The sequence below is a fragment of the Pseudophryne corroboree genome, chromosome 4, assembly GCF_028390025.1.
Source record: "Pseudophryne corroboree isolate aPseCor3 chromosome 4, aPseCor3.hap2, whole genome shotgun sequence".
Classification (NCBI taxonomy): domain Eukaryota; kingdom Metazoa; phylum Chordata; class Amphibia; order Anura; family Myobatrachidae; genus Pseudophryne; species Pseudophryne corroboree.
In genome coordinates this window covers 744,256,119-744,280,921 of record NC_086447.1, presented here as the reverse complement: position 1 = coordinate 744,280,921, position 24,803 = coordinate 744,256,119, and the positions used below count along the sequence as shown (strand labels likewise).

The following is a 24,803-nucleotide window of genomic DNA, read 5'->3' as shown; positions in this document are numbered from 1 at the left end:
AAGAGATAGTAGTATACTCGTAACAACTAGTATGACACTATGACGGTATAAAGAATGAAAAAAAAAACCACGGTTAGGTGGTATATATTATAATACAATTATGGATGGACGGACTGCCTGCCGACTGCCGACACAGAGGTAGCCACAGCCGTGAACTACCGCACTGTACACTGGTTGATAAAGAGATAGTAGTATACTCGTAACAACTAGTATGACACTATGACGGTATAAAGAATGAAAAAAAAACCACGGTTAGGTGGTATATATTATAATAATACAATTATGGATGGACGGACTGCCTGCCGACTGCCGACACAGAGGTAGCCACAGCCGTGAACTACCGCACTGTACACTGGTTGATAAAGAGATAGTAGTATACTCGTAACAACTAGTATGACTATGACGACGGTATAAAGAAAGAAAAAAAAATACCACGGTTAGGTGGTATATAATTATACAATTATGGATGGACGGACTGCCTGCCGAGTGCCGACTGCCGACACAGAGGTAGCCACAGCCGTGAACTACCGCACTGTACTGTGTCTGCTGCTAATATAGACTGGTTGATAAAGAGATAGTATACAACAATATACTACTATACTGGTGGTCAGGCACTGGTCACCACTAGTCACACTGGCAGTGGCACTCCTGCAGCAAAAGTGTGCACTGTTTAATTTTAAATTAATATAATATTATGTACTCCTGGCTCCTGCTATAACAACCTGCAGTGCTCCCCAGTCTCCCCCACAATTATTATAAGCTTTTATACATTGATGTGCAGCACACTGGGCTGAGCTGAGTGCACACAGACTGAGTCACACTGTGTGACTGCTGTGTATCGTTTTTTTCAGGCAGAGAACGGATATAGCAGAGAACGGATATATTAAATAAAAGTTAACTTAACAACAACTGCACTGGTCACTGTGGTAAACTCTGTCTGCACAATCTCTCTCTCTCTCTCTCTCTTCTAATCTATTCTAATGGAGAGGACGCCAGCCACGTCCTCTCCCTATCAATCTCAATGCACGTGTGAAAATGGCGGCGACGCGCGGCTCCTTATATAGAATCCGAGTCTCGCGAGAATCCGACAGCGTCATGATGACGTTCGGGCGCGCTCGGGTTAACCGAGCAAGGCGGGAAGATCCGAGTCGCTCGGACCCGTGAAAAAAAAAGTGAAGTTCGTGCGGGTTCGGATTCAAAGAAACCGAACCCGCTCATCTCTAACCGGAATCTCAACAGTCATCAGAATGCTGATGCTGGAATCACAACAGGGTCAGGAGACTGACTCCGCAATCGCGACAGCTGGCATCCCGACAGCCGGCATCCTGACTGTAAGTATATCGGGCATGTTAGGGCATGGGGTGATGGTTAGGTTTAAGCACCACCCGGGACGAGTGGGGGGAGGGGGGGGTATGGTTAGGCTGCACGGGGGGGGGGGGGGTAGGTTAGGTTTAGGCTGTGGGGAGGGGGGCTGAGGGTTATGAACCACCAGGGGGGCACTAAGCGAGGAGGGTTAGGCTGTGGTGAAGGGGGGGCTAGGTTTAGGCACCACCATGGGGAAGTTAGGCGCTAAGGGGGTAGGTTAGAGTTAGGCTGCAGAAAGGAAGGGGTAGGGGAGAGGGGGGAACAATCTTACCTCCCCCTGTCGGGATTTACACTATCGGGATGCCGGTGACGATATTCTGACTGCCGGCATCCTGTGAGCCGGGATACCATACTGAAACCATTGAAAGTATCAGTTTACATTTAATAAAAAGAGCATACATAAATGTACACACAGATATTAAACTGATCTGTAAGTTCTCTAAGCTCGATATACTGTAGATCATTTGCACTGTTTATAGGTACATATACGGACATAAGTTTGAATTACGATTACGAACAATATTTAGTTGTTGCAGTCTATCTCCCATAGGAATATATACATGCCTTGGGATAAACAAGATTTTTATTCTTTGTAGTCACAGCTGCTGGTTGGCTGTGTAAGGCAGATGGACAGGAGAGGCGCTAAATATAGAGATTTCACAGGTATTTTACTCTAGGGTAAAATATTAGTTTAGTATCACCATGAATCGGACCTAATCACGACCCTGAGGAAAAATAACTGTCACTCCTTTTCATATGTTCCACAAAACAAAAATCAAACCAAACTATATATTGTTCCTTTCAGACTATTTAAATCTTTATTTTCTTAGAATATTGAAATTGTTTAACCAGAGGCGCATCTAGGCCTGTGTGCAAGCTCCATCTTGACCCCCTCCTCTCTAGCCAGCAGAGCTAGTTCTGGGCACTAGGGCACTAGGGGACCCTAGCTCTGTCCCAGAGTCTAGTGCGCATGCGCAGGTCTCTGGGAAAATTACGCGGCGGACATTTTCCTAGAGATTTCCATACTGCGCATGCGCAAAATGCCAGTAAAATGACCGCTGTGCTATTTTCATTGTGATTTCTGCAGCGCTGCTGCTGATGGCGGACTTCGGAGGTAAAGTATTGAAAAAAATGGGTGGAGAGGGTATGCGGGGGCTCGTGTGCACCACACATACTGCACCCATTATAAATATGCCAGTGTGTTTAATCTTGTGAGCCTTAAGTAGGGATAAATTGAAAGTAAAATATTTACTGTACTTGTATCAGGGCCTTGTGCCGTGGAGTCAGCAATGTGACCTTTGGTTCCTGTGCGAACGCTGATGTTATTTGTGGCCCAAGTATTAAATTTAGCTGTTTTCTACGGCAATGTCGTACGCTGGTCGGTTGTTACATTGAGTGTCAGATGACGCTGTCTACAATTGTCCAAAGTTCTTCGTCAGCCGCAGTAGCTGGATGTCTTCCCTGATGTTGTGCATTCGCGGTACACCCTTAAAAGTGTTGCACGTGAGAATACAAATTTCATGTCATCTTTCTGGCACCTACTATCAAGACTCATTCAAAGTCCCTTAGATTGTGATACGCTGCCATCTTCACTGCAAATTATACGACAACGTATTTCAGAGATATCTGCCTTTATATAGTACTTCTGTTGCAGAATATACCATTTAATGCATGGGTGTGGTGACATGTAATGAGAGTGGGTGGCTGTCTCAGTTTTTCTGGTACATAATTGTACAGAATATATCTCTGGCTATGGTGAGAGAGGAGGTCACAAATGTCATTTCACTTATGTGGTCCTCAGGTTCTCGAAATATCAAAAATGTAAGAAACTTAATGAAATGCTCAATTCAAACTTTGCAAGGAACCAGCTTGGGATCCTCATTAAGGTATAATTCAAATCATTTAGGCTTCATTTAGCAGTCATCTATTTATTTAGTGCAAATATTTAAATTAAAGTTTGTTCTTTACAAACTAGTTTTTCTCTATGTAATCTTAAATATAAATGGCAAATTAACCTTTCAAAAAATATATAATGACCACAGATGCAATTCTAATATGTATTAATTAAAGCTAATACTGAATAATATAATGCCAAAAATATTTGAAATAGATAGCTCGTGTTTTATAGATACTATCTACTATATTATTTATGAGCTGTACAAACAAAATATCACTATGTAGATAATTTTATCTTTTAATTTATTGCGCTATATATGTGTAAAGATATTAAGTTAATTCATTATTACTTTTGGCAAAGATAATCTTGGTCATCCAGCATTGTTTTAAACTTAGTTCATAAATAAAAGCTCTTTACTTATATATATTGATTGTATTTTTGGGACTTGGATTATTATTATTATTATTACAGTGGCAGGTGGGGAGTTTGACTGGTGCGGTACACCTGTCAAACCATAATGCAGGTGTCCTAAGGCGAGCTCAGGGAGGACAGAATCCTCCTGTGGAGCAGAAAGGTAGTCACCTCAATTCATAAAATGAGATAACAAATTTGCCATTTTGGGTTCTATATACAGTAGATCAGGCATGTCTAACATTCCTACAGTAGATTAAACATTGCCAATAAACTTGGCTCAAACTATTTTCCATTGTGAAATGTTTGAAATGAAGTGGCTTTAATCCAATATTATTAAAATAAATTGTCACTTTCTGTAAGAGAAAATTGTGTTACAATAGCAAACATGAATGTTGTGCCATAATAGGTATGGTGTGTGACGATTGTTATTCACTAAAGCTGCCACTTTAATTTTGAAAGGAGTATGATAAGACTGATGTTATTGGTTTAAGTAATAGAAATCATAGTGGGTTCAATTAATAATTGTAACCATTTTTAGCAGTTCTAAAATTTTCCCTTATTAAATTTGTCATACTTTTCATTTATAACATTTATAAAATTAAACGTTAACAGACCTATTTCAACATTCCTCTCTATCTTCATTATCTTACCTAATGCAGATTCATTGCAATACATCATGAACAAAATAAAAAAAACTTTATGTATATGAACATAGGGGGATATTTATCAAAACTTGGCGAGAGATAAAGTTCTAGCCAATCACCACTTAACTCAGTGGTTCTCAAACTGTGTGCCGCGTCTCACTGGGGTGCCTCGGGATACTTGCAGGGGAGCCCTGAGTTGATGGTCCAGGACCAATTCAAATTATTTATAGTCAATGTAATAGGCAAAACCAGCGCCAGTGACTGTCCGTTATAACATATGTGGACAGACAGAAGTGACCCCTGTCCCTCACCACACAACTGACCCTAAGAATGACATATAAACACAATTTACTGAATTTCATATATTTTTCTGAGTTTCTCGATAAGAAACTATTGGCCCAGGGGTGCTGTGAAAAAAATTCTGATGCATTAGGGTGCCGTGACTCAAAAAAAAGTTTGGGAACCATTGATTTAACTGTTGGTTTTTAACAGGCTGTGTTTGAAAAATGTCAGTTATTAGCTGATTGGTTGGTACTTTATCTAAGATTAAATAAATGCCCCCCCCCCCCCCATACTGTAAAGGCAGAAAAATGATAGCAACTGGGTAATAATAAAAGTTTCGTAACTGCTCTATAATAATACATATAAAAATATTAATAAGATATACTTCAAGTAAAAGTACAATGTAAAGGATTCTTACAAAACAGACTGCATTTCTGATGGTACAGATTGTGCAATAAATATAAATATTGTATACTGTTTGTGCATTTTTATGAAAGCACCTGAGATCTTACACGATGGATACATTGAAAAGTTTCAATTGCATTTGCGTCTGCATTGAGGAGGCAATTTTTCCTGTCTTTCCTCCGGTACATACCTCATGTAGACAGCAGCCTCTCATTTTTAGAATTTTGCATCTTCAGCAAGAAGTGAGAAACTTGAAAACGGAGCGCAAGAAAGAAGATGGATATTGGAGACCCTGCATGACTTAATTTATCCACGAGGTATAAATAAATGTATTTATTGTTCCATATAGAGTTTTAATACCTGAAAAGTTAGCTATTTTGCTAGAGTACATTATTTTTGCTTATATTTAATTTTTCTATTGGCATTACATATACAGTATCTCATAATTAACTGCCAAGCAATAAAATGAAGAAAGCTATATTTGCATCACTGACATACAGTACTGTGAATTTGTTTATTTTTTTTAGGTTATAACATTTTAACTTTTAACTCATTATATACAGGGCAGGATGTACTGAAGTCTAAAATGCAATAAAAACCCTGAAATTTCAATTTTGGGGATTTTTATTGTATTTCCCTATGTACCATTTATTCATCACATTCTGGAGCTTGGAGCTAGTGGTTAACACATCTTTGGGTGGCGCTACCCAATAGAAGACTATGGGCTTCTTTTCACAACTCCCTTCCAGCACCCCCCTACGGGTGCTGCGCAACTCTGCATATGCGAAGAGGGACTTCTGGGTCCTAAACCTGGAAGTCCACACTTCAAAGGACAGTTCTTATTGGGAGAACTGTCCTTTGTGATACTAATTGCATTAATAGAGTAAGTACATATACGATTAGTATGTATGTGGTAAGTGGGGGGATGTACTGCATAATGGATGCGATGCTAAGTACATCCCATATACCGACAGCAGCAACCCGGCCATCAGTATGCCGGCATCCAGGCGAGCGCAAAGAGTCCCCTTGCAGGCTCACTGTGCACGCCATGCAATGGGCTTGGTTGTCTTCCCACCCTATGGGTGTCGTGGACACCCACAAGTAGAAATAGCCCCTGTGAGCCGGGATTCCGACTGCCGACAAATTAACTGCATCCCCCTGCAATGACTGATTTGATATGTGACACTTGTATATCTGTGTGTGACCGAGTCTGTATACGTAGCACAGTGGAACTTGGCATGGACAAAATCCCCAGAAGCTGGATTGTAGCATTTTGTATACAGATGCAGACTCGGCCGCACACAGATAAATAAGTGTTGCATATCAAATAAATCAGTACAGTCTCCCAGTGTTCATTAGTCAATTCAACTTTTGGGCGTAAAAGATGCAAAAAAGTTGCCATGTTCAAGCAGTATCACACGGGACTGTTTGGTGTGACCGCAGCAATTGTGTATAAGGACACATCTCTAGCACTTGTCAAATTGTGTCAATGCTAGGCAATGTTTGGCATCATGTATCACATGCAGTCTGATGTTCTCATGAGCATGGGACCAACCTGCTATAGTAAATGCCATCCCTGGACAGATCAGCACTGTCCTTTTGCTCTAAGAAGGGCTGCAAAACAGTGTGCCCCCTCCTGGAGGCTGCCAGCCCAATGTCAAAAACACTTAGCTCTATCCAGCAGTCCCGGCAGGATATAAAGTTGGAAGAACCTCTTTAATAATAATAATAATAATAATAATAATAATAATTTTATTTGTATAGCGCTCTTTCTCCAATAGGACTCGAGGCGCTTAACAGCTACATAGCATAATATAGTACAGAAAATAATGAAGCACAGAAAAGCTTTTAATAAAATTAGAAGCATGAAGATACTAAAGGTACATTATGGAAACGCTTGAGTAAACAGGAAAGTCTTGAGTCTACTTTTGAAGGATTCTATAGTTGGGGCCTCTCGCACTGTGCGGGGAAGTGAGTTCCATAGAGTCGGATCCGCATGAGTAAAAAAGTTCGACCCCCAGATGAATTACGGCAGATTCTAGGTACTGCTAAAAGTCCTTCATCTACAGATCGCAGTAATCGAGTGGGGCAGTATGGGGTCAGAAGCTGCTTCAGGTACCTTGGGCCCTGGTCATGTAATGCTTTGAAACTCAGTAAGCCAATCTTGAAGATGATTCGCCATCTTACAGGCAACCAGTGAAGGTGAAGTGTCTTATGTGGCTAGAACGGGGCTGGTCGGGTAAAAGCCTGGCAGCTGTGTTTTGCACCAGCTGCAAGCGGTGCAATTCTATTGCTGAGAGACCAAGGTAGAGGGCACTACAGTAGTCTAATCGAGATGATACAAATGCATGGATGACTTTTGGCAGACCATCTGAGGGAATTAAGTGCTTGATTCTGGCTATGTTCCTCAGGTGAAAGAATGATGATTTGATTGTGGCTGATATCTGATGTTTAAGTGTCAAGCTTTAAAATAAGTATGAAAGCTTCAGCCACAGAAGTACCAAAACTTGAGGGGAAATGTATTAGCCTGCAAGATCAGCGTGATTCCGGTGAGTCTACCTGTCTTTTTAAAGTGTAAATCATTTAAGAGGCAAAACCTTTGAAATTATTGTCACTTTAAAAAAAAAAAAAAAGGCTGAGGCACCAGAATCACGTTGATGCCTGCGTCTCACAGGCTATTACATTTACCCCTTGCTATTTTTGGTCGATGGTATAATTTCTTACTATAAAATATGCAGCACTTACCATATGTAAGCCAGTGATAAGTCTGTTATGATCTAGACTAAATTGGATCCAGTTTCTAAAGTAAAAACCACCCAGAGATAGACAGCTTTGGCTAGTTTCCAGAATAACGGGTAGACTTAATGGGGGGTATTCAATTGTTTGAAAAGTCAGTTAGGTGTCTGTTTATGCCTATCTAATAGACAGGAAAAAACAGACACCAAACCGACTTTTCAAACATTTGAATTCCACCCAATGAGTGAAGTCACCACGAAGCTGAAGCCTCTTTGGGATTAGAGCAGGAGATGTTCACCTACAGAGACTCACAAAGCACAGTATACAAGCACTAACTCATTTCCATTCATCTGCAAAGATCAATTCTCTGAAAGTGGAGGCAGAAATGTATTTCAGTGTTTTTCTTTTATACTGTATTACATTTTGGGAAACACATTTGACACAGTATTTGCTTAATGAGTCCGCAAACAGAAACATAATGAAATGATCCAACATTAGAAGACAATTTAATGGCTAAACTATTGAGAGTACAGTAATTAAAATATATATATATATATATATATATATATATATATATACTGTATATACTGTATATAATGTAAACCATAATTGTTATTGTTTGGATCCTATAGATATTTATCATATCTGCCGTGTTATGTTACATTTTATACTACATGACATTTCTTGTATTTAATACCTTATGAAATACTAATTACGTAATGGCTATATCATACCTCCAAACTGTCCCGATTCCAGTGGGACAGTACTGCTATTTGGACACTGTCCCATCTGCGTGCTGCAGTGTCCTGTCGAGGGGGGGGGGGGGAGTTAGGGAGGCTTTGATCACCAGCTGCTCTGCAAAGCAGTGAGTGATCTCCTGAATAGGTGCTGTGCGCATGCGCATTGTATCTGCTCAGTGCAGGGAGGTGAGCCTGGGGCTGCCCAGCTTCTCGGGGAGACCTGGCACGCCCTCAACATGCTGAGTATAGTGCCGTGTCGTGAGACTATGCCCACTCAGCTGATGCCATGCCCCCTCCAGCACGTAGAGGGTCCCAGACCAGGTGGGGCAAAAGTTGGAAGGCATGGCTATACGGACTGTTGTTTTCTTAGCAGAAATCTAAATCTATATACATTGCTTATCAATATGATTTTAAAAAGTGCTAATATAATTACATTTGTTTAGAAAGGAATATACTGCAGTTCAGTGAGGTGCAGTAAGGTCAATGGCTTGGGAGGCATCAGCTAGTATCAGAGCCAGAATTACACACACATTATCGTATATGATTTGGTGGTTATTTTTGACTATAACAATGATTGTAATAATACAAAGATGATATGAATAATATAATATAAATATCTTCTTTGTATTATTCTAATCCGTTTACTGGAGTATGACGACAAGTGAGGCTCTGACATCCCCTGCCTACCCTGACTGCACATCACAGCTGCACTTACAACATATAGAGAAAAATAATACTTTCAGTTATTCTGAGGATCTGTACATTCACAGACTTGATGACATTTTTACTTTCTTTTTGCATTTTTGAAGTCCAGGGGACAAATGCAATTTGCATCATCCTGCAGACCCAACGCTGCACAGTGCCATGATTTGCTTCATAACATAGTAGGGAGCAGGTCACAATTATTGCTCAGAAGGGTGAAAATGAGCGATATCACTTGTAATATCGCATACAATGTATGTACACGTAGGGGAATAGCCAATTACCCAAGGTATAATGATACCACCTCGGGGCTATCCTATTAGCCCGATAAGCCGGCACGAGCCTCGGCTTATTGGGAATTTTATCACCTGCCTCAGCACTGGGCATCGGCTTCCCAGACAGCTCCGGCTCTCTGACAGCTCCGGCTCCTGACAGCTCTGACTCCCAAGACAGCTCCGGCTCCCCATCACATGATCCCCGCATGGACGGGGCTCCCGGGGCAGGGAAGGAGAGGTGTATGCGGGTGATGGGGCTGATCGCTGACTTCCAGGTGCCCTCTCTGCCATCCCCGGCTGCTGCTACGGCGGGCATGGGGCACTGCTTGGAGGGGTCGCCACAGCTTATCTGGGATTTTGAGACAGGTGAAACAAAATTCCTAATAAGTGGTGGCTTTTGTTCGGGTCTGTAACAGCGAAACACACAGGTTTCACTAAACCTGTCTCGTTATCGCACTAATTTTGTTTTTTTTATTGGAGATCTAATTGGATAACCCGTAAAATTAATTTAAAAAAATTTCTGTTTTTCGCACTCTATGTTTCATCGCATCTAATTGGATGCTCCCTAAGAGTTCTTTTTGATTTCCAGAAGAGCAAACAAGCATGCCGTTTGCCCATGTAAAAATTATATATCATGTTTTGCGCTTTGTCAAATAAGACAAAATTCTTTCATAATGGTCTTTTATATAAGTTAAATAACATAACTTTGGACAAAATTCAGTTTATTGTAAAATCCTTATTTAAAATAAAGCTGTCACAATCTTGTCTGACACATGATTGGTGCAATTAGTGTGATAGAACTGCCAAACAATACAGAATAGTGGAGGTCGTTCCGAGTTGTTCGCTCGCTAGCTGCTTTTAGCAGCCGTGCAAACGCTAAGCCGCCGCCCTCTGGGAGTGTATCTTAGCTTAGCAGAAGTGCGAACGAAAGGATCGCAGAGAGGCTACAAAAAAATATTCTTCTGTTTCTGAGTAGCTCCAGACCTACTCCTAGCTTGTGATCACTTCAGACTATTCAGTTCCTGTTTTGACGTCACGAACACGCCCTGCGTTCAGCCCAGCCACGCCTGCGTTTTTCCTGGCACGCCTGCATTTTTCCTGGCATGCCTGCGTTTTTTCGAACACTCCCTGAAAACGGCCAGTTGACATCTAGAAACGCCCTCTTCCTGTCAATCACTCTGCGGCCAGCAGTGCGACTGAAATGCTTCGCTAGACCTTATGTAAAAATACATCGGCCGTTGTGAAAGTACTTTGCGCGTGCACACTGCGCCGCATACGCATGCGCAGAAGTGCCGGTTTTTACCTTAATCGCAGCGCAGCGAACATTTTTAGCTAGCGATCAACTCGGAATGACCCCCTGTATGAGGATAGCTGCAGTTTTGCACATTAGGTATACTGCATTGTTTTATATGTAAAATATATTTGTTTATTAAACTTTAAAAAGGTGAACTGTGCTCTTTTTGCATATGCATCGCCTGTCTCACGGCACAGAACATTTCACTGTCGGGAAGGCTGTCATTATAATACATCCTGCTAGGTTTTAGTTATATTTCAACAGAAGGAACATAATAAAAGGGAGCTATAAGGATTTTTTTCTTTTCATATGAGTCACGGAAGCTTAGAGGGAGATGGCATGAGTACAAATTACCCATGTCCAGGCCTGTCTGGGGAGCCCTGAGAGTGCCGGGGTCAGCTAGAGAAGTGGGGCAACTGCCCCTTCTCCTCCTTCCCACAGTGAAGCTGCAACGCACTCATTTGTATCTGTGCAAAACATGCCAAGCTGGTTGTGGCTATATCCCAAATAGACGAGTTAGACACTCAAGGATCGGGCCCACCTTTACATGTTTGTCAGCAGCCAATTAACCAGCAAGTACAGTGCATCCAGAAAGTATTCACAGCACTTTTTCCACATTTTGTTATGTTACAGCTTTATTCCAAAATGGATACATTCATTTTTTTCCCTCAAAATTCTACACACATTACCCCATAATGACAACGTGAAAAAAGTTTTTTTTCAGATTTTTGCAAATTTATTAAAAATAAAAAGCTTAAAAAATCACATGTACATAAGTATTCACAGCCTTTGCTCAATACTTTGTTGATGCACCTTTGGCAGCAACTACAGCCTCTAGTCTTTTTGAATCCGGTGCCACAAACTTGGCACACCTATCTTTGGGCAGTTTCGCCCATTCCTCTTTGCAGCACCTCTTAAGCTCCATCAGGTTGGATGGGAATCGTCACTGCGCAGCCATTTTCAGATCTCTCCAAAGATGTTCAATCGGATTCAAGTCTGGGCTCTGGCTGGGCAACTCAAGGACATTGAGTTGTCCTGAAGCCACTCCTTTGCTATCTTGGCTGTGTGCTTAGAGTCGTTGTCCTACTGAACGATGAATCGTCGTCCCAGTCTGAGGTCAAGAGCGCTCTGGAGCAGGTTTTCATCCAGGATGTCTCTGTACATTGCTGCATTCATCTTTTCCTCTATTCTGACTAGTCTCCCAGTTACTGCAGCTGAAAAGCATCACCAGAGCATGATGCTGCCACCACCATGCTTCACTGTAGGGATGGTTTTGGCCTGGTGATGAGCGGTGCCTTGTTTCCTCCAAACATGCCGCATGGCATTCACACCAAAGAGTTCAATCTTTGTCTCATCAGACCAGAGAATTTTTTTTCTCATGGTCTGAGAGTCCTTCAGATGCATTTTGGCAAACTCCAGGCGGGCTGCCATGTGCTTTTTACTAAAGAGTGGCTTCCGTCTGGCCACTCTACCATGCAGGCCTGATTGGTGGATTGTTGCAGAGATCGTTGTCCTTCTGGAATGTTCTCCTCTTTCCACAGAGGAATGCTGTAGTTCTGACAGTTTGACCATCGTGTTCTTGGTCACCTCCCTGACTAGTGCCCTTCTCCCCCGATCACTCAGTTTAGATGGCTGGCCAGCTTTAGGAATAGTCCTGGTGGTTCCGAACTTCTTCCATTTATGGATGGTGAGACTACTGTGCTCATTGTGACCTTCAAAGCAGCAGATATTTTTCTGTACCCTTCCTCAGATTTGTGCCTCGAGACAATCCTGTCTCGGAGGTCTACAGACAATTCCAATTACTTCATGCTTGGTTTGTGCTCAGACATGCACTGTCAAGTGTGGGACCTTATATAAACAGTTGTGTGCCTTTCCAAATCATGTCCATACAACTGAGTTTACCACAGGTTAACTCCAATTAAGCTGTAGGAACATCTCAAGGATGATCAGTGGAAATAGGATGCACCTGAGCTCAATTTTGAGCTTCATGGCAAAGGATGTGAATACTTATGTACATGTGATTTCTTCTTTTTTTATTTTTAATAAATATACAAAAATCTAAAAAAAAAAAAAACACTTTTTTTTTACGTTGTCATTATGGAGTATTGTGTGTAGAATTTTGAGGGAAAAAATTAATTTATTCCATTTTGGAATAAGGCTGCAACATAACAAAATGTGGAAAAAGTCAAGCGCTGTGAATACTTTCCGGATGCACTGTGTTTTTGGGTCATAATGCTGTAAAAGAACTGTGAGAGGGGTCAGAAATCCAGTGCCTCTATTAGATCTAATTGTGATCTAAGCAGTCTCTCATTTAAGTGGCGTCTTTTGCATGCACCACTTCTCAGGATGTTTTAAGCCTGAAATTTAAAATGGCAACGATATTAAAAGCAAAACATGCTTTGTGATTGCCGGGGAGTAGCGGCTTGCAAGAGCCTTTGCTTAATAATATTACTCTTAATTAAGAATGACATCAGTTGGAGGCGGGGCTTAGTGTATAATGGAAAACTGCTTTATGCTGTGATGTGATTGGGGAAGACCAAGGCAATGGCAGAGATTTATTTATCTCTATTTTAATACAACACAATTAATAGTGAGGATTCCTGACAGTTTCCCTTTTAGGGCTCAACACAATTAGCTGCGAGTTCACGGAAGGCATGAGTAAGTTGCACTTATGGCACCACTGGTCTCGCAGATTTTTGTCCACAGCTCCGAGATGAGATTGGGCTGCAAGGGGGGTGAGTTGTGGTGCAGCTGCCGGCGTTTCAATGCCGTTGATGTGGCAACTCTCCCCCTTTACGACTAATTGGATTGACACTGTAGTATTATATAGGTTGGGTACGATATCCTGATGGTCAGGATCCTGACAGTCAGAATCCCAGTAGCAGTATCCAGACGGTCACAATTTCAACAAATTTCTGTAGGACTCTTACATTAAACCTAACCGAGCCATCCTGCAGCCTAGCCCTAACCATCCCTTTCAGCAGCCTAACCCTAACCGTCCCCTTCAGCAGCCTAACCCTAACCGTCCCCCTCAGCAGCCCTACCCTAACCGTCCCCTTCAGCATCATAACCGTCCCCTTCAGCAGCCTAACCCTAACTGTCCCCTTCAGCAGCCTTTCCCTAACCGTCCCTTCAGCAGCCTAACCGTCCCCTTCAGCAGCCTAACCCTAACCGTCCCCTTCAGCAGCCTAACCTTTACAGTACCCTCAGCAGCCTTACCCTGACTGTCCCCTTAAGTAGTCTAACCCTAACTGTCTCTTTCAGCAGCCTAACCGTTACCATCCCCTCCTGCAGCCTAACCGTTACCGTCCCCTCCAGCAGCCTAACTAGGGTTACCACCTCATCCCTTTAATTCTGGACACATATTAATTACATATATATTGGTAGATGCTCAATTAGCTTAGTGATATCATTCAGGTGCTCGAAAGGGAGGGGTATTTCTAAGCAAGAAAAAAAAGGCATTTGTTTCCCCCAGCACCCTGAATGATAACCGTAACCAGATATAAATTCCACATAATAATAGAATTCAGAGATCTTCGTTACACATATTTGCGCAAATGTGTGAATAAGCCCCAAAGCCGCATCAAGGCGTCTCTATATTTGGGGTCCCTAGCGCTATATCTAGGTGCAGGGTGTGGCACCCCAAAACACCAGCATAAGCCAGAAAGCCCAGCGTAGCATACCAGTGAAAAAACTATAGTGTTAATAAATTAGTATTTAGGAAGCCGAAGCTATAGAGAAAGTGATACAAAAATGAAATGCAATTAAAATAGAGAAATAGTGTTAAAAAATTAATAAGTGAAAAGTGTTAATAGAATGTAAAGGTATGCCACACTAAGGCCATCCAACTCAGCCAGTCCAGAGGCACCACACCTCACACCTCCATTACCTCAATCTGGGTCTAAGATTAACCAGCAAGGAGCCACATGATAATGGCTCCTTACTACAATATGTCTAAGCTAAGAGCTACCTACCTTGGAGCAACCCCATAATGCTCCATGTGGCACGTCAGGGCCTGCACCTCCTCCTAATGCAGGAACCTCTCTGCCTCTCACAACAAACATATATATTGGTAGATGCTCAACTAGCTTAGTGATATCATTCAGGTGCTCGAAAGGGAGGGGTATTTCTAAGCAAGAAAAAAAGGCATTTGTTTCCCCCAGCACCCTGAATGATAACCGTAACCAGATATAAATTCCACATAATAATAGAATTCAGAGATCTTCGTTACACATATTTGCGCAAATATGTGAATAAGCCCCAAAGCCGCATCAAGGCGTCTCTGTATATTTGGGGTCCCTAGCGCTATATCTAGGTGCAGGGTGTGGCACCCCAAAACACCAGCATAAGCCAGAAAGCCCAGCGTAGCATACCAGTGAAAAAACTATAGTGTTAATAAATTAGTATTTAGGAAGCCGAAGCTATAGAGAAAGTGATACAAAAATGAAATGCAATTAAAATAGAGAAATAGTGTTAAAAAATTAATAAGTGAAAAGTGTTAATAGAATGTAAAGGTATGCCACACTAAGACCATCCAACTCAGCCAGTCCAGAGGCACCACACCTCACACCTCCATTACCCCAATCTGGGTCTAAGATTAACCAGCAAGGAGCCACATGATAATGGCTCCTTACTACAATATGTCTAAGCTAAGAGCTGCCTACCTTGGAGCAACCCCATAATGCTCCATGTGGCATGTCAGGGCCTGCACCTCCTCCTAATGCAGGAACCTCGCTGCCTCTCACAACAAACATATATATTGGTAGATGCTCAATTAGCTTAGTGATATCATTCAGGTGCTCGAAAGGGAGGGGTATTTCTAAGCAAGAAAAAAAGGCATTTGTTTCCCCCAGCACCCTGAATGATAACCGTAACCAGATATAAATTCCACATAATAATAGAATTCAGAGATCTTTGTTACACATATTTGCGCAAATGTGTGAATAAGCCCCAAAGCCGCATCAAGGCGTCTCTGTATATTTGGGGTCCCTAGCGCTATATCTAGGTGCAGGGTGTGGCACCCCAAAACACCAGCATAAGCCAGAAAGCCCAGCGTAGCATACCAGTGAAAAAACTATAGTGTTAATAAATTAGTATTTAGGAAGCCGAAGCTATAGAGAAAGTGATACAAAAATGAAATGCAATTAAAATAGAGAAATAGTATTAAAAAATTAATAAGTGAAAAGTGTTAATAGAATGTAAAGGTATGCCACACTAAGGCCATCCAACTCAGCCAGTCCAGAGGCACCACACCTCACACCTCCATTACCTCAATCTGGGTCTAAGATTAACCAGCAAGGAGCCACATGATAATGGCTCCTTACTACAATATGTCTAAGCTAAGAGCTACCTACCTTGGAGCAACCCCATAATGCTCCATGTGGCATGTCAGGGCCTGCACCTCCTCCTAATGCAGGAACCTCTCTGCCTCTCACAACAAACATATATATTGGTAGATGCTCAATTAGCTTAGTGATATCATTCAGGTGCTCGAAAGGGAGGGGTATTTCTAAGCAAGAAAAAAAGGCATTTGTTTCCCCCAGCACCCTGAATGATAACCGTAACCAGATATAAATTCCACATAATAATAGAATTCAGAGATCTTCGTTACACATATTTGCGCAAATGTGTGAATAAGCCCCAAAGCCGCATCAAGGCGTCTCTGTATATTTGGGGTCCCTAGCGCTATATCTAGGTGCAGGGTGTGGCACCCCAAAACACCAGCATAAGCCAGAAAGCCCAGCGTAGCATACCAGTGAAAAAACTATAGTGTTAATAAATTAGTATTTAGGAAGCCGAAGCTATAGAGAAAGTGATACAAAAATGAAATGCAATTAAAATAGAGAAATAGTGTTAAAAAATTAATAAATGAAAAGTGTTAATAGAATGTAAAGGTATGCCACACTAAGGCCATCCAACTCAGCCAGTCCAGAGGCACCACACCTCACACCTCCATTACCCCAATCTGGGTCTAAGATTAACCAGCAAGGAGCCACATGATAATGGCTCCTTACTACAATATGTCTAAGATAAGAGCTACCTACCTTGGAGCAACCCCATAATGCTCCATGTGGCATGTCAGGGCCTGCACCTCCTCCTAATGCAGGAACCTCTCTGCCTCTCACAACAAACATATATATTGGTAGATGCTCAATTAGCTTAGTGATATCATTCAGGTGCTCGAAAGGGAGGGGTATTTCTAAGCAAGAAAAAAAGGCATTTGTTTCCCCCAGCACCCTGAATGATAACCGTAACCAGATATAAATTCCACATAATAATAGAATTCAGAGATCTTCGTTACACATATTTGCGCAAATGTGTGAATAAGCCCCAAAGCCGCATCAAGGCGTCTCTGTATATTTGGGGTCCCTAGCGCTATATCTAGGTGCAGGGTGTGGCACCCCAAAACACCAGCATAAGCCAGAAAGCCCAGCGTAGCATACCAGTGAAAAAACTATAGTGTTAATAAATTAGTATTTAGGAAGCCGAAGCTATAGAGAAAGTGATACAAAAATGAAATGCAATTAAAATAGAGAAATAGTGTTAAAAAATTAATAAGTGAAAAGTGTTAATAGAATGTAAAGGTATGCCACACTAAGGCCATCCAACTCAGCCAGTCCAGAGGCACCACACCTCACACCTTCATTACCCCAATCTGGGTCTAAGATTAACCAGCAAGGAGCCACATGATAATGGCTCCTTACTACAATATGTCTAAGCTAAGAGCTACCTACCTTGGAGCAACCACATAATGCTCCATGTGGCATGTCAGGGCCTGCACCTCCTCCTAATGCAGGAACCTCTCTGCCTCTCACAACAAACATATATATTGGTAGATGCTCAATTAGCTTAGTGATATCATTCAGGTGCTCGAAAGGGAGGGGTATTTCTAAGCAAGAAAAATACTAATTTATTAACACTATAGTTTTTTCACTGGTATGCTACGCTGGGCTTTCTGGCTTATGCTGGTGTTTTGGGGTGCCACACCCTGCACCTAGATATAGCGCTAGGGACCCCAAATATACAGAGACGCCATGATGCGGCTTTGGGGCTTATTCACACATTTGCGCAAATATGTGTAACGAAGATCTCTGAATTCTATTATTATGTGGAATTTATATCTGGTTACGGTTATCATTCAGGGTGCTGGGGGAAACAAATGCCTTTTTTTCTCACATATTAATTACACAGGTTCTGTGGCTGGCTGACTTCAAAACTCCATTTCACCTGGTTTTAATCAGCCATAGAACCTGTGTAATTAATATGTGTCCAGAATTAAAGGGAAGAGGTGGTAACCCTATGCCTAACCCTAACCATCACCCTATTGCCTAACCCTAAACCAGCCTTAACCCTAATACTCACCGTTGGCATCAGTCGGGATTGTGACTGTCTGGATTCTGCTGCCGGGATCCTGACCGCCTGACTACATACCATGTTATAAGTATGCTGTATTCTCACTAGTGTTATGGGAGCAATGCTCCTTTTGCTGTTGTAAACCAAAAATAAATTTGCAAAGCTCACAATAACAGTGTTGTATTATGGTTATAATATTTAGTAAAACATTTCAAAACAATTCAAAATTGTCACAATGAGTGTTAGGTTATTCATATATACATTTTCTTTTTCTGTTCTTTCTTACAGAAAGAAGATGGATCGGCAGAAAAAATGCTTTTACTGAAACAAGAAAAAGAAAATAACTTATTGATTGTGTAGAGCTAGCTCTGTTCATGATCAATGGGATTGCATGGTGGGATTTTGTGAATTATCCTAATATTCGCATGAATTTTTTTTTAACTTTCTCTTTATTGCTTTAAATTGGGTTGTGTTGTAAAAATAGGCAGGTAATACTGTATAAGACTGGGAACAAAATCCCTCTCGCGTTACAATGTAAATTTCGTTGAAGTTTACTTTGCTATCTGATTCAGGAGATATGGACTAAATCCTCCTCATTTGTAAATATGTTATGTTATGTTTAACTGTAGATTTACATGGAATAGAATGTATGAATACTTTTATAGTCTATGATTCTATCAGGTTCAGTATTTGGAATGTAGGTACTTAAATTTATTTGGCAGTTGTCATTTCGTTAGGTCCGGTGTCTGAGGAACATCACAAATCATGCCCTATATTCCTAAAGTATTGGTTCTTTGTGAATTAATAAGATGCATTTTCATAATCAGCCCATAAAATGATTCATCCGCTGTGTGTAGGGAACAGGTGTTCTCTATGGGACTGGGAAATTCCTATTGATCTAATAAACAGAATTGTGAGCAAAAACTGCATAGTATATAGTCTATTTACCTGATTTGCATTATGTATTCCTTCATACCTTAATATGTTTACAAAAGAACACTCTTACTGTGCTAAAAGACATGTTTAAAGCTATAATTCTTGGTTATACTGTAAGTGAACCACTCAGTTTATCAGCGACTAAAAGCAGATATTGACAACTGTACAGTAAAACATTACATCATGCTTGTTTGTTCTTCTGGAATGTCTGTGAGACTCCAGAACTTAGGGGAACCATCCCAGACTCCTTTCAGAATCTACTGAACCTCACTTTGTTCTAAACTGGACAGGGCTTTGGTGATGTGAACTGATAAGAATAGCCTTATTATTTCCCTGCTATTGCTGAATGCACAGTGACACATAGTGGGATAGTGTAAGTGGGACGAGGACAGGTCTTGCTCTTGTCACTTTGACTTCCACTCTGGGATCTTCTAAGGGGGATGTCTAAAATGTTGACAAGAATTTCTTATGCTACAGCTTATTTAATACCATGGTTTAATTTGTACTTGAATTAACCACATTATAGCTGTCATTTTTGTGGTATACTCTAGAAAATGAAGGTTAAAGTGATTGGTTGCTTTGGTTTATAGCAATTTGTGCACATAGCACTATGGGGGTCATTCCGAGTTGTTCGCTCGCAAGCTGCTTTTAGCAGCTTTGCACACGCTAAGCCGCCGCCTACTGGGAGTGAATCTTAGCTTATCAAAATTGCGAACGAAAGATTCGCAATATTGCGAAAATACTTCTCTGTGCAGTTTCTGAGTAGCTCGAGACTTACTCTTCCAGTGCGATCAGTTCAGTGCTTGTCGTTCCTGGTTTGACGTCACAAACACACCCAGCGTTCGCCCAGACACTCCTCCGTTTCTCCAGCCACTCCCGCGTTTTTCCCAGAAACGGTAGCATTTTTTCACACACTCCCATAAAACGGCCAGTTTCTGCCCAGAAACACCCACTTCCTGTCAATCACATTACGATCACCAGAACGAAGAAAAAACCTCGTAATGCCGTGAGTAAAATTCCTAACTGCATAGCAAATTTACTTGGCGCAGTCGCACTGCGGACATTGCGCATGCGCATTCGCGACTAATCGCTCCGTTGCGAGAAAAAAATAACGAGCGAACAACTCGGAATGACCCCCTATGTTATGAAATAAGCTACAATAAGTAGATATTGTCTTCATAATTTACATTTTTGCATAAAAAAGTTATAACGTTCAACATAGTATTAATATTCATTTGCAATGTCTGTAAGCTGAAATAAAGTTTTGCAAATTGGGCTTAAACTTAAATGCATCAAAATGTTGTTCAATATAATCTCCCAAAGTTTAAAGATCCTACTTGAATCTTGAATGCATTCTGAAACGATTTGTAAATAAACAGATTTAAATATTGTATAAAACATAAATAAAATTGTTTATCATCCACCTCCTTGTATTGTTTGAATACATTTCTGCTTCTCTGTTGTATATCATCTGCAGTGTAATAAAATGTTGAGGATGTACTAAGCATCAGAATCCAGTTTACTGTATATATAATTTACTGACAGACTATGGTTTACAACATTAATGTCAGATAATAGAAAAAAAGGCCTATATTATGTTACAAAAAAAGAAATTTGGTGCACAATAGTGCAATCTTTAATTTCATTCATAAATGGTCACTTTAATGGAAATGTATAACAAGTCAGTGAAAGCATTTAGTAAAGATGCAGTTTAAAAAGCACTGCAAATTACCACACCAGATACTCCTACTTCATCTGCATTGCTGTTGAATAATAAGTACTGAAATGTGTACACACTCTACACGTTTCACCATGCAGAACTTCATCAGGAGGATAGCAGGCATTCAGTTCTTTTATACTCCTAAACTTACAAACTAACAATCAAAGCCAATTAATTGACCATATTTAATGAAAGACATAAGAATTAATCAATAGAATGCTGGTATTCATTAAAAGAAGGCTGAGACATGGAATATGGCTCACAGTAAACTAGATTCAGAAAAACAGAGTTTTAGCCAATGAATGTTGGGAAAAAAATTCTGCCCCATTGTGATCGCCAATAGCACACTGGCAAATGAGGTTTGAAAGATGTGTGTCCTGTTGGCCGATCATCTATGAACCAAAATTAGCATTATATTAGATATTTTTATTTTTGTTATTTTTTTCATGTAGCAAAATTGACTTACCATAAGAACATTGTACTACTGTAACATCTTAATAAATCCGTTTTAAATAGTTCCATTTCTTATGGGACCCTATACACTGTAAATGTACATTTTCAAAATGTGTAACTTCCTAAATCTTTTCTTTTTTTTTTTTAAATGGGGGAGACCCTAAAAGGGGAGGGGCAATTGCTGTTAATAGGGGATGTCATACCTCTAGTTCGAAAAGCTGGAGTTCAGCAGAGAAATTGAAAAACAGTTCCCCTCCCCCTTACTTGGCAGCAGCAGCTGCAGCTTTTCTCCCCAGCCCAGCACACGCTGGTGTGTGCTGGGATGCAGTGTGGCCAGGGAGGCACATAAAATAAAAATTTTTCTGTATTTTTTTCTAAGTATGCATGACCATGCCTCTTGGGTTTAGGCCCCACCCCCTGAAAAGTACCTGGGCCCAGCCAGGCTCTTTACTGCCCTGTATGTGGGGGTGTAGTATGGTATGCCGGCGGTCGGGCTCCCGGCGACCAGCATACCGGCGCCGGGAGCCCGACCGCCGGCATACCGACAGTGTGGCGAGCGCAAATGAGCCCCTTGCGGGCACAGTGGCGCGCTACGTGCGCCACGCTATTTTATTCTCCCTCCAGGGGGGTCGTGGACCCCCACGAGGGAGAATAAGTGTCGGTATGCCGGCTGTCGGGATCCCGGCGCCGGTATACTGTGCGCCGGGATCCCGACAGCCGGCATACTGAAGACCACCCTGTATGTGGTGCTACTCACTGGTGGATACAGTCCTCAAATAACTAGTGCTGGAGGAAGCACATCGATGCTGGAGGAAGCACATGGATTTGTGTCCAGTGTGCCCTCCCCTGCAGTCACTCTAGGAAGGAAATGATGAGGAGGGATATAGGTGGCAGTTGCATGCACTCTCCTCTCTGGCAGCGTTGGAGTCCTGAGAGCCCCAGCACATATACTACTAGAATTTAATTTGAAGAAATGATGGTTACATGATACAGGACAGGGTCAGAGGCAGATTTAGATCTCAGGGGGCCCTGAGCAAGACACCGATTTTGGGCCCCCTTCCTCAAACAATCCATAGCACTATAGTTTTGTTTCTGATTTATGCCCCTCACATTATTTGTATGCTGTGTATGTGTCTATCTTTACAGCTATTACTATGTAATAATACTGTACTATATAGTGCAGTCGTAAAGCGCAATAGAATATGCTGGCGCTGTATAAGTAATGGGAATGGGACGGGTCCTGCTAACAGGTGAAGGGGTGCATTTTCAAAATGTTTTAGGTTTATTTTTTTAAATTAATGTGTAAGATTATCTTTTAATTAATTTAGCCTTTTTTTAACCTTTTTCTGTGTTGTGCATGTGCACCTCTGCAACAACAAGCCAGCAAAGTGGGAAGTTATCCGTTTCTGTCAGCCCTGTGCAGCCTGGCTGACTCTTATGGTGTGTACACACGGTGAGATTTTTTCTTACGATTTTCACTAAATACAGTAGTCAAAATCGTAAGAAAAGTTAGTGAAGATCGCAAGGTGAAAGTCACACATTCCCATTCACCCCTCACACTTACCCAGTTACCACTCACTGTCACACACAGCCCTCACTGTCCCACATACCCACTCACCACTCACTGTAACACATTCCCACTCACCTCTCACAAGTACCCACTCACCCCTCACGCATACCCACTCACTGTCACACATTCCCACTCACTCCTCACCGTCCCACATTCCCACTCATTGCTCACACGTACCCAATCACCCTCACAGATTCCCTCTCCCCCATCACCGTCAAACATACCCACTCTACCCTCACTGTCACACAATACCAGAGACTCCTCATTGTCATACATTACTACTCACCATTCCCTGTCACACATACCCACTCACCGCTCACTGTCACATGTACCCACTCACCACCACACATACCCACTCGCCACCACACGTGCCCACTCACCGCCATATACGCACTCACTATCACACATACACACTCCCCGCCACACGTACCCACTCACCGCCATACATACCCACTCGCCACTCACCACCATACATACCCACTCACTGCCACACATACCCACTCATCGCTCACCAACACACGTACCCACTCGCTGCCACACATACCCGCTCACTGTCACATATACCTACTCACTGCTCACCGTCACACATACCCACTCACCGCTCACTGTCACACCTTCCTACTCACCCCTCACAAGTACCCACTCACCCATCACGCATACCCACTCACTGTCACACATTCCCACTCACCCCTCACCGTCCCACATTCCCACTCACTGCTCACACGTACCCAATCAACCTCACAGATTCCCTCTCCCCCATCACCGTCAAACATACCCACTCACCCCTTACCATCACACATTACCACTGACTCCTCATTGTCATACATTCCCACTCACCACTCACTGTCACACATTCCCACTCACCCCTCCCTGTCACACATTCCCATTCACCCTTCCCTGTCACACATTCCCACTCACCACTCCCTGTCACACATACCCACTCACCGCTCACTGTCACACTCACCGCTTACCACCACACGTGCCCACTCGCCACCACACATACCCACTCACCTCCATATAAGCACTCATTATCACATATATCCACTCCCTGCCACGCATACCCACTCACCGCCACGCGTACCCACTCGCCACTCACAACCATACATACCTACTCACTGCCACACATACCCACTCATCGCTCATCGCCACACGTACCCACTCGCCACCACACGTACCCACTCACTGTCACATATACCCACTCACTGCTCACCGTCACACATACCCACTCACCACCAAAAATATCCTTTCACCGCTCACTGTCACATATTCTCACTCACTGTAGCACATTCCCATGCACCCCTCATGGTAACACATACTCCACTCACTCCCAGGGACCCCAGGATAAACACATAGTCATACATTAGTACATGTATATTAGTATATACATTAGTATCCTCCTCCCCTCCAATGCAACAAATGCCCCCTCTGCCCATCTATACTACATCCAGGTCGTCTCTCCACCTCCCTCTCACCTTGAACCAGGACAGTGCGTAACAGCAGGACAGTGCGGAACCTCTTCCCTATCAAAAGCGCACATTCTGCTACAGCGGCAACCTGCTTCCAGACACAGATACATCATGGTCCCAGGCTGCCAGCAGTGGCAAGTTGTACAGCAGGCTCCCAGCAGTGGCAGGCTCCCAGCAGCGGTATTAGCACAGCAGGCTTCCAGCAGCGGCAAGTCGCACAGCAGGCTCCCAGCAGCGGCAAGTCGCACTGCGCCCTGGCCGACTCCTCTCTAAATGCGCGTGATGTCAAACGCATGTGCGTCATGATGTCACACGCACACCACCTTATTCGGGAATTGGAATAAGGTGGTGAGCGCTGGAAGAGCACTGGCTGGCACCCGGCAGCTGTCTAAACACTGACAACCTGCCGGGACTGTTAAAACAGGCCAGCGCAGAGTGCAAACAGTTTTTTTTTCAAAATGTTGTGAGTAAGCCAGGCCTTTTCGGCGAGCACCTGGGACCCACCGGGCTCTAGGCATCCGCTTTTAAATCCACCACTGGACAGGGTTTGG

At 42.4% G+C, this 24,803-nt stretch overlaps 1 protein-coding gene across 2 annotated transcripts in view; it reads left to right on the top strand.

The window, feature by feature from the left end:
* SYNDIG1 (synapse differentiation inducing 1) overlaps positions 1 to 24,803 on the top strand; it is a 624,247-nt gene that overhangs the window by 525,776 nt on the left and 73,668 nt on the right. Inside the window, exon 4 of one of the 2 annotated variants that reach the window (XM_063918134.1) lies at positions 18,396 to 20,414. The exons of the other annotated variant lie outside the window; for it this stretch is intronic. Within the exon in view, the coding sequence (XP_063774204.1) occupies positions 18,396 to 18,467 (72 nt within the window). The 3' untranslated portion in view covers positions 18,468 to 20,414. Of the gene's footprint in view, positions 1 to 18,395; positions 20,415 to 24,803 lie in introns of those variants that run through there. 2 annotated transcript variants of the gene reach the window in all.